Genomic DNA, 10131 nt, shown 5'->3' on the forward strand with positions numbered 1-10131 from the left:
AGGGACCCACGGACGGACCAGCCCCACGGCTGCCCCACGGCTGCCCCAGAGAGAGACCTGAGCCATGAACAGGCCCACAGAGGGACCCACGGATGGGCCTGCCCCACCCCCCCCCCCCCCGCTGCCCCACAGAGGGACCTGGCCCGCAGACAGACCCACGGCCGGACCCACAGATGGACCAGCCCCACGGCTGCCCCACGGCAGGCCCTGAGACCCCTCCCCACCCCCCAGCTGACCCACGGCTGCCCCACAGACACCCCGCCCCCCACCCCTGACTGATGGGAGCTGCCTCCCCCTGCCCCCCCCCGAGGGGGCGGGGCCTGCAATAAAGCGCTCTGGATGCCGTGGGGGAGGGCTCATTGGGGGGCACCCGGGTCCCTTGGGGGGGGGGTACCGGGGGGGGTGGGCAGGGTACGCTGGGTCCCTTGGGGTGAGGGTGGGGGGGGCACCCGGACGCCTGGGGCCCCTCGAGGCCTTTGTGGGTGTGGGGCTGGGACTCGGGACCCCTCCCCCCACCCCCGGGTGCGTGGGGGCGGGGGTGTTGGGCACGTGCAGGCACGGGGACGCCCCCCCCGCCCCCCCCACCTCCGGCCATTTGTCACTTCCCCCCCCCCAGCCCGTTTGGCGCCGCCCCACCCCCAGCCCCAGGCATCCGGGGGGGGGTGGGGGGAGGGGCAGGCAGCACAGCGGAAACCCGACCCCTCCCCCCAGCCCCAAATCCCGGTGAGAGGAGCCCAAATGGTCCCCGGGCGGGGCAGGGGGCTGCCAGCCGCCCCTCCCCCCCCGCCCCCGAGCGTGGGAGAACCCAGGAGTCCGGGTTCCCACGGCCCCTCCCCCCCCCGCCCCGCGCCGTTCCCACGGGGGCGCCCCGCCCCCTCCCCGGCGGGTGCCGGCCACGCGCGGGATCAAAGGGGCCGCGGGCGGGCTCGTGCCCATCCGCCCCTCCCCCACCCCCCCCTTGGCCGGCCGCACGCGGGCCGGATCCACCCCTCCCCCCCCCCCAGCGCTTCCAGTTCGCCCCCAGTGCTCCCCAGTTCTCCCAGTGCCCCCACCCAGGGCTCCCAATTCCCCCCAGTTCTGCTCTAAGTGCTCCAGTGCTCCCCTCCCACTTCTCCCAGTTTCCCCCAGTTTTTCCAGGGCACCCCGGTTGTGCTCCCAGTGCCACCCCCAGTGCTTCCCGTTCCCCCAGTGCCCCCCCAGTGCTCTCAGTTCCCCCAGTGCTCCCAGTCTCCCCAGTGCTCTCCCCAGTTCTCCCAGTTCCATCCAGTGCTCCCAGTGCATCTCCAGTGCTCCCAGTTTCCCCCCGTGCTCCCCTCAGTTCTCCCACTGCCCCCCCAGCGCTCCCCCCAGTAATCCCCAGTGCTCCCAGAGCCCCCCCCCCCGCTGCCCCCAGTACTCCCAGTATCCTCAGTGCCCCCACCCAGTGCTCCCACTGTCCTCCCCAGCGCCCCCAGTATCCCCAATGCCCCCGGTGCCCTCACAGTCCCCTCAAAGGTACTCCCAGAGCCCCCCCCCACCGCCCCGTGCCTCCAGTGTCCCCAGAGCCCCCCCCGCTGTCTCCAGTACTCCCAGTGTCCCCAGAGCCCCCCCCCGCTGTCTCCAATACGCCCAGTGTCCCCAGAGCCCCCCAACCCCCCCCACCCCGTGCTCCCAGTTTCCCCAGAGCCGCTCCTAGTCCCCCTCCCCCCTCGCCCCCTCCCCCCGCCCCGGGGCGGGGCCGCCCCCTGCCCATAAAGGCCCCGGCCGGGACCCCCGGCCCAGCCCCGGCCCTGGCACCATGAGCAGCTCGGCGGAGCCCTACGGCGACAGGAAGGTAACAGCGGCCTCGGACCCCTGCGGCCTGGGCTTGGCCCGGGCTGGCCTGGCTTGGGCTTGTCCTGGCTCGGCCCGGTTTGGCCCAGTTCAGCCTGGTGGGGGCTTGGTCTGGTTTGGCTTGGATCAGCCCGGTTTGGCTCAGTTCAGCCTGGTTCAGGCTTGGCTTGGCTTAGCCCAATTTGGCCTGGTTCAGCATGGCGGGGACTCGGTCCCTTTTGGCCCAGTTTGGGCTTGGCCTGGTTCAGCCTGGACTCAACCCTGCTCTGGACTCAACCTGGCTCAGCCCCGTCTGGACTGGTTCAGTCTGGTGGAGACCTGGTCCGGTTTGGCCCAGATTGGGCTTGGCCTGCTTCAGACCCCTTCAGCCCAGTATGGCCTAGTCTGGGTTTGGCCCGGTTCAGCCTAGTCTGGGATTATCTTGGATTAGCCCAATTTGGCCCAGTTCAGCCTAGTTTGGGCTTGGCCTAGTTCAGACCCCTTTGGCCCTGTTCAGATTTTAACTAGTTTGGACCCAGTAGGCCCAGTTCAACCTGGTTTCGACTTGGACCAGTTCAGCCCAATTTGGCTTGGTTGGCCTAGTCTGCACCTTAACTGGTTCTGCCCAGTTTGGCCTGGTTCAGCCAAGTCTTAGCCCAGTTAGGACTTGACCCAATTCCACCCAGTTCAGCTCAGATTGGCCCAGTTTGATGCAGTCTGCAACCTGATCTAACCCAGTTCAGCCCAGTTTGCCCTGAGTTGGCCCAGTTCATCCTAGCCCAGTTTAGTCCGGTTTGGCCTCAGCCTGACCAGTTTGGGCCTGGTTTGGCCCAGTTTAGCCCCAACCCAACCCAGTCCAATTTAAGCCCAACCTGGTTTGGTTTGGTTCTGGCCCAGTTTGGCCCAGTTTAATTCCAACTCAACCCGTTCTGTGCCAGTTTAGTCCCATTATGTTTGCCTGTGGCCCAGTCTGGTTCAGCTTTGGCCCGGTTTGGTCCCAGCCCAACCCGTGCCGTCCCAGTTCGCCCCCCCGCCCGGCCCGGGGCTCACGTTTGCTCTGCCCCCCCCGCCGCGCAGCTCCTGAAGCCGCTGATGGAGAAGCGCCGCCGCGCGCGCATGAACCGCAGCCTGGACCGCCTGCGCCTGCTGCTGCTGGCCGCCACCCGCGACGAGGTGAGGCTCCGGCGCCCCCGCCGCCGCGCCCCCCCGCCGCGCCCCCCCGCCGCGCCCTTCGCCCCCCGTTGTCCCCCATCGTGCCGATCGCGCCCTGTCACGCTTCTGTCGCGACTCTCCTGCCTCTGCCTCAGTTCTGTCACGACTGTCACCGCTGCGGCGCTGCCGCGACGATCACGTCCCCATCGCGGCGCTGCCACAACCGTCACGTCCCTGTCACGACGCTGTCGTGACAATCGCGCCCCTATCGCTGTCCCTGCCGCGGCACGGTCACAACAACCGCGCCCTGTCGTGACTATCACAGCTCTATCGCGACGACCGCGCGTTCCATCGCGGCGCTGCCGTGACCATGACTCTTCACCACGCTCTGGGGGCTGTCACGACGCGGTCGTGGCTACTGGGGCTCTGCTGCCACCACCGCGGCTCTGCTGCGACATGGCGACTGTCGCTGCTCCATCCACGACATGGCGACTGTCGCAGCTCCACCGCGGCTCTGCCGCGACATGGCGACTGTCGCAGCTCCACCGCGGCTCTGCCATGCGTTGCGGCTATCGCAGCTCCATCACGGCTCTGCCGTGACATGGCGACTGTCGCAGCTCCACTGCGGCTCTGCCGCGACATGGTGACTGTCGCAGCTCCATCCGTGACACGGCGGCTGTCGCGGCTCCGTCGCGGCCCTGCCGCCATCCCGTGCCCGCGGCGGCCCGGGCCGGGCTGTGCCGTGCCGGTCACGATCTGCGCTGGCCCCGCCCACGCGGCTTGGGCTATGCCGCGGCCAGCAGGGGGCGCTGCCGCGCCCCGAGCCTCTGCGGCGATCGCCGCCCCGTTACCGCCCCGCCCCCCGCGCGCGCGCCTGTCACCGCGGCTGCGGCGGGGCCTCTCCCCTCGCGCCACCAGGGGGCGCTGCCGGGACCCGCTGGGGCGCTACTGGGGCGCCACTGGGAGTCTACTGGGGCGCCACTGGGAGGCTACTGGGGCTCTACTGGGGCTCTACTGGGGCTCTACTGGGGCGCCACTGGGAGTCTAATGGGGCGCTACTGGGGCTCTACTGGGGTGCTACTGGGAGTCTACTGGGGCGCCACTGGGAGTCTAATGGGGCGCCACTGGGAGTCTAATGGGGCGCTACTGGGGCTCTACTGGGGCGCTACTGGGAGTCTACTGGGGCGCTACTGGGAGTCTACTGGGGCGCTACTGGGGCGCTACTGGGAGTCTAATGGGGCTCTACTGGGGCTCTACTGGGAGTCTACTGGGGTGCTACTGGGAGTCTACTGGGGCGCTACTGGGGCTCTACTGGGGCGCTACTGGGGCGCCACTGGGAGTCTACTGGGGCGCTACTGGGGCGCTACTGGGGCGCCACTGGGAGTCTACTGGGGCGCTACTGGGAGTCTACTGGGGCGCCACTGGGGCGCCACTGGGAGTCTACTGGGAGTCTACTGGGGCGCTACTAGGGCGCCACTGGGAGTCTACTGGAGCGCCACTGGGAGTCTACTGGGAGTCTACTGGGGCGCTACTGGGGCACCACTGGGAGTCTACTGGGGCGCTACTGGGGCTCTACTGGGGCGCTACTGGGAGTCCGCTACTGGGGCGCTACAGGGAGTCTACTGGGGCGCCACTGGGAGTTTACTGGGGCGCCACTGGGGCGCTACTGGGGCGCTACTGGGGCGCTACAGGGAGTCTACTGGGGCGCCACTGGGAGTTTACTGGGGCTCTACTGGGGCTCTACTGGGGCGCCACTGGGAGTTTACTGGGGCTCTACTGGGGTGCTATTGGGGCTCTACTGGGGCGCCACTGGGCGCCACTGGGAGTCTACTGGGGCGCCACTGGGAGTCTACTCGAGCGCCACTGGGGCTCTACTGGGGCGCCACTGGGGCGCTACTGGGGCGCCACTGGGGCGCCACTGGGGCTCTACTGGGGCGCCACTGGGAGTCTAATGGGGCGCTACTGGGGCGCCACTGGGAGTCTACTGGGGCTCTACTGGGGCTCTACTGGGGCGCTACTGGGGCTCTACTGGGGCGCCACTGGGAGTCTAATGGGGCGCCACTGGGGCTCTACTGGGGCTCTACTGGGGTGCTACTGGGAGTCTACTGGGGCGCCACTGGGGCTCTACTGGGGCTCTACTGGGAGTCTACTGGGGCGCCACTGGGAGTCTACTGGGGCGCCACTGGGGCTCTACTGGGGCGCTACTGGGGCGCCACTGGGGTTCTACTGGGGCGCTACTGGGGTTCTACTGGGGCGCTACTGGGGCGCCACTGGGAGTCTACTGGGGTGCTACTGGGGCTCTACTGGGGCGCCACTGGGAGTCTAATGGGGCGCCACTGGGGCTCTACTGGGGCTCTACTGGGGTGCTACTGGGAGTCTACTGGGGCGCCACTGGGGCTCTACTGGGGCTCTACTGGGGCTCTACTGGGGCGCCACTGGGAGTCTACTGGGGCTCTACTGGGAGTCTACTGGGGGGCTACTGGGGCGCCACTGGGAGTCTACTGGGAGTCTACTGGGGCTCTACTGGGGCGCTACTGGGGCTCTACTGGGGCGCTACTGGGAGTCTACTGGGGCTCTACTGGGGTGCTACTGGGGCGCTACTGGGAGTCTACTGGGGCGCTACTGGGGCACCACTGGGGCGCCACTGGGAGTCTACTGGGGCTCTACTGGGGCGCCACTGGGAGTCTACTGGGGCGCCACTGGGAGTCTACTGGGAGTCTACTGGGGCGCCACCGGGAGTCTACTGGGGCGCTACTGGGAGTCTACTGGGGCACTACTGGGAGTCTACTGGGGCGCTACTTGGGCGCCACTGGGAGTCTACTGGGGCACTACTGGGAGTCTACTGGGGCGCTACTTGGGCGCCACTGGGAGTCTACTGGGGCTCTACTGGGGTGCTACTGGGGCGCTACTGGGAGTCTACTGGGGTGCTACTGGGGCGCCACTGGGAGTCTACTGGGGCGCTACTGGGAGTCTACTGGGGCGCCACTGGGAGTCTACTGGGGCTCTGCTGGGGCGCTACTGGGAGTATACTGGGGCTCTACTGGGGCGCTACTGGGGCGCCACTGGGGCTCTACTGGGGCGCTACTGGGGCTCTACTGGGGCGCCACTGGGAGTCTACTGGGGCGCTACTGGGAATCCACTGGGAGTCTACTGGGGCACTACTGGGAGTCTACTGGGGCGCCACTGGGAGTCTACTGGGGCGCCACTGGGAGTCTACTGTGGCGCTACTGGGGCGCCACTGGGAGTCTACTGGGGCGCTACTGGGGCTCTACTGGGGCGCCACTGGGAGTCTACTGGGGCTCTACTGGGGCTCTACTGGGGCTCTACTGGGGCGCCACTGGGGCGCCACTGGGAGTCTACTGGGGCGCCACTGGGGCGCCACTGGGGCTCTACTGGGGCTCTACTGGGGCTCTACTGGGGCGCTACTGGGGCGCTACTGGGCGCCACTGGGAGTCTACTGGGGCGCTACGGGGAGTCTACTGGGGCTCTACTGGGGCGCCACTGGGAGTCTACTGGGAGTCTACTGGGGCGCCACTGGGAGTCTACTGGGGGGCTACTGGGGCTCTACTGGGGCGCTACTGGGAGTCCGCCACTGGGAGTCTACTGGGGCGCCACTGGGAGTTTACTGGGGCTCTACTGGGGCGCCACTGGGAGTCTACTGGGGCGCCACTGGGGCTCTACTGGAGCGCCACTGGGGCTCTACTGGGGCGCTACTGGGGCGCCACTGGCGCTCTACTGGAGCGCCACTGGGGCTCTACTGGGGCTCTACTGGGGTGCTATTGGGGCTCTACTGGGGCGCCACTGGGAGTCTACTGGGGCACCACTGGGAGTCTACTGGGGCTCTACTGGGGCGCCACTGGGAGTCTACTGGGAGTCTACTGGGGCGCCACTGGGAGTCTACTGGGGCGCCACTGGGAGTTTACTGGGGCTCTACTGGGGTGCTACTGGGGCGCTACTGGGAGTCTACTGGGGTGCTACTGGGAGTCTACTGGGAGTCTACTGGGGCGCCACTGGGAGTCTACTGGGGCGCTACTGGGGCTCTGCTGGGGCGCCACTGGGAGTCTACTGGGGCGCCACTGGGGCTCTACTGGGGCGCTACTGGGGCTCTACTGGGGCGCTACTGGGGCGCCACTGGGAGTCTACTGGGGCGCTACTAGGAGTCTAATGGGGCGCTACTGGGGCGCCACTGGGGCGCTACTGGGGCGCCACTGGGAGTCTACTGGGGCGCTACTGGGGCGCTACTGGGGCTCTACTGGGGCGCTACTGGGGTGCTACTGGGGTGCTACTGGGGCGCCACTGGGAGTCTATTGGGGCGCTACTGGGAGTCTACTGGGGCGCTACTGGGGCGCCACTGGGAGTCTACTGGGGCTCTACTGGGGCTCTACTGGGGCGCTACTGGGAGTCTACTGGGAGTCTACTGGGGCGCCACTGGGAGTCTACTGGGGCGCTACTGGGAGTCTACTGGGGCTCTACTGGGGCGCCACTGGGAGTCTACTGGGAATCCACTGGGAGTCTACTGGGGCTCTACTGGGGCGCTACTGGGAATCCACTGGGAGTCTACTGGGAATCCACTGGGGCACTACTGGATCACTACTGGGAATCCACTGGGAGTCTACTGGGGCTCTACTGGGGCGCTACTGGGGTGCTACTGGGGCGCCACTGGGAGTCTACTGGGGCGCTACTGGGAGTCTACTGGGGCGCCACTGGGGCGCCACTGGGGCTCTACTGGGGCTCTACTGGGGCACTACTGGGGCACTACTGGGAGTCTACTGGGAGTCTACTGGGGCGCCACTGGGAGTCTACTGGGGCGCTACTGGGGCGCTACTGGGGCGCTACTGGGGCTCTACTGGGGCGCTACTGGGGCGCTACTGGGGCGCTACTGGGAATCCACTGGGAGTCTACTGGGAATCCACTGGGGCACTACTGGATCACTACTGGGAATCCACTGGGAGTCTACTGGGGCACTACTGGGAATCCACTGGGAGTCTACTGGGGCACTACTGGGGCTCTACTGGGGCGCTACTGGGGTGCTACTGGGGCGCCACTGGGAGTCTACTGGGGCGCCACTGGGAGTCTACTGGGAGTCTACTGGGGCTCTACTGGGACGCTACTGGGAATCCACTGGGAGTCTACTGGGAATCCACTGGGGCACTACTGGATCACTACTGGGAATCCACTGGGAGTCTACTGGGGCTCTACTGGGGCGCCACTGGGGCTCTACTGGGGCGCTACTGGGGCTCTACTGGGGCGCTACTGGGAGTCTACTGGGGCGCTACTGGGGCGCCACTGGGAGTCTACTGGGGTGCCACTGGGGCGCCACTGGGAGTCTACTGGGAGTCTACTGGGGCGCCACTGGGAGTCTACTGGGGCTCTACTGGGGCGCTACTGGGAATCCACTGGGAGTCTACTGGGAATCCACTGGGGCACTACTGGATCACTACTGGGAATCCACTGGGAGTCTACTGGGGCACTACTGGGAATCCACTGGGAGTCTACTGGGGCGCTACTGGGGCTCTACTGGGAATCCACTGGGAGTCTACTGGGAGTCTACTGGGTCACTACTGGGAGTGTACTGGGGCTCTACTGGGTCACTGCTGGGGCACTACTGGGGCACTGCTGGGATACCGCCAGGACTCTCTCAAGCTGCTACTGGGATACCCTTGGGGTGCCGCTGGGATGCTATGGCGTGACTATTGGGCTGCTACTGGGACGCACTGGGACACTTAGGGGGACGCTACTGGGACGCTATCAGGGCTCTCAGGACTCTACTGGGATGCTACTGGGGGGCTATGGGGACACAAGAGGGCCTCGCCCGGGGTTCTACGAGGTCAGCACTGGGACGCTGGCGGGGCGGGGGGCGCTCTGGGGGCCCCGCGGCGGTTCTGTCACCGCGCCGTGGCCGCCGCCCTCCTCCCCTCCCCCCCTCACTGCCGCGGTTCGTGTGACGTGTGTGTCCCCCTCCCCTCCCCCTCCCCGTCTTTCCCCCCCCAGCGCCTCCGAAACCCCAAGGTGGAGAAGGCCGAGATCCTGCAGAAAACGGTGCGGTTCCTGCGGGCGCAGCCCCTCTCAGGTCCGTGCCTCCGCTTCCCCTCCCCCACCCCACCCTGGGACCCCCACCCCCGCCCCACAGCGCTGGGGTGACGCCATGTTGTGGGTTCTCAGGCGGCTGCTATGGGGCTGCGCGGGGGGCGGGGGGTCACTGTGTCTCTCTCTCTCTCCCTGGCACAGAGCCCTCGGGGATGGAGGAGCTGTTCCTGCGGCGCTACCGCAGCGGCTACCGGGAGTGCCTGGCCCGCGCCGCTCGTTTCCTGCAGGCCGTCCCGACGGAGCGCCCCTGTCCTGGCCCGGGCCCCGCGGCTCTCTGCCCCCCGCCGTTCGCCCTCGGCCCTGCTGACGCCCCTGGGCCCTCCGTCCGCCACGGACTCCCCGCGCCGCTGGTGGTGGGGCCCGGCTGCCCCGCTTACCGTGGTGACGGGCCCGGTTACCGCAACTTCGGGCCTACTCCAGGGCCTAGTCTGGGGCCTACTCATAGGCCTGACTGCAGCCTTGCTTACCGCCTTGGTGATGACCTCTGTTGCCCCGGCAATGACCTCTGTTGCCCTGGTGATGGCCCTGGTTGCCCTGGCGATGACCCCTCTGGCCCTGGCGATGGCCCTGGTTACCCTGGCAACGGCCCCCGGTGCCTCGCGTACCATGGTTACGGGCCTACTTCCGGGCCCAGCCCGGGGCCCCAGCGCGGCCCTGGTTGCAGCCCCAGCAGCCACGAGGACTCACGGCAGCCTTGCGCCAAGGAGGAGGCGCCGGGGCAAGGCGGGGGGCCGCCGGGGCCGCCCTGCCACGTGTGGAGACCCTGGCCCTGAGCCGCCGACGTCCGGGCCGCCAAACGCCCAGGGAGGGCGGGCGGGGGCAGGCGGCGGCGCCTCACTGGGAGGATGGGGGGTACTGGGGGTGGGGGGCTGGGAGGATGGGGGGGAAACTGGTATACTGGGAGGCAGGCGGGATTTTTAGCTGCTATACTGGGAGGAAGGCCATTTTTAAGTACTGGGAGGACAGGAGTAAACTGGTATGCTGGGAGGAAGGCAGGTTTTTGACAGGTGTACTGGGAGGATGGCAGTTTTTGCTGGTATACCAGGAGGAAGGCGGGTTTTTAACTGGTATACTGCGAGGATACTGGTTAGTGACTTGTAT

The 10131-nt window shown here is 67.6% G+C and overlaps 1 protein-coding gene across 1 annotated transcript; it reads left to right on the top strand.

The window, feature by feature from the left end:
• Nucleotides 1-1777: 1777 nt before the first annotated feature.
• Nucleotides 1778-9803, top strand: LOC147596068 (uncharacterized). Its single transcript, XM_086771694.1, has 4 exons — nucleotides 1778-1813; nucleotides 2869-2964; nucleotides 8935-9013; nucleotides 9172-9803. Exons 1-4 carry the CDS (start codon nucleotides 1778-1780, stop codon nucleotides 9801-9803), a joined length of 843 nt encoding a protein of 280 aa, XP_086627820.1.
• Nucleotides 9804-10131: the final 328 nt, after the last annotated feature.

This window comes from Chlamydotis macqueenii, unplaced genomic scaffold (assembly GCF_036417535.1).
Source record: "Chlamydotis macqueenii isolate bChlMac1 unplaced genomic scaffold, bChlMac1.mat HAP1_SCAFFOLD_200, whole genome shotgun sequence".
Taxonomy (NCBI): domain Eukaryota; kingdom Metazoa; phylum Chordata; class Aves; order Otidiformes; family Otididae; genus Chlamydotis; species Chlamydotis macqueenii.

Bases quoted from the DNA above. Each gene is read 5' to 3' on its own strand.
- LOC147596068 (XM_086771694.1), top strand. From the start codon at position 1,778: ATGAGCAGCTCGGCGGAGCCCTACGGCGACAGGAAG. The intron at 2,965-8,934 runs GTGAGGCTCCGG...TTCCCCCCCCAG, and splicing joins TGGCCGCCACCCGCGACGAG to CGCCTCCGAAACCCCAAGGT. The intron at 9,014-9,171 runs GTCCGTGCCTCC...TCCCTGGCACAG, and splicing joins GCGGGCGCAGCCCCTCTCAG to AGCCCTCGGGGATGGAGGAG.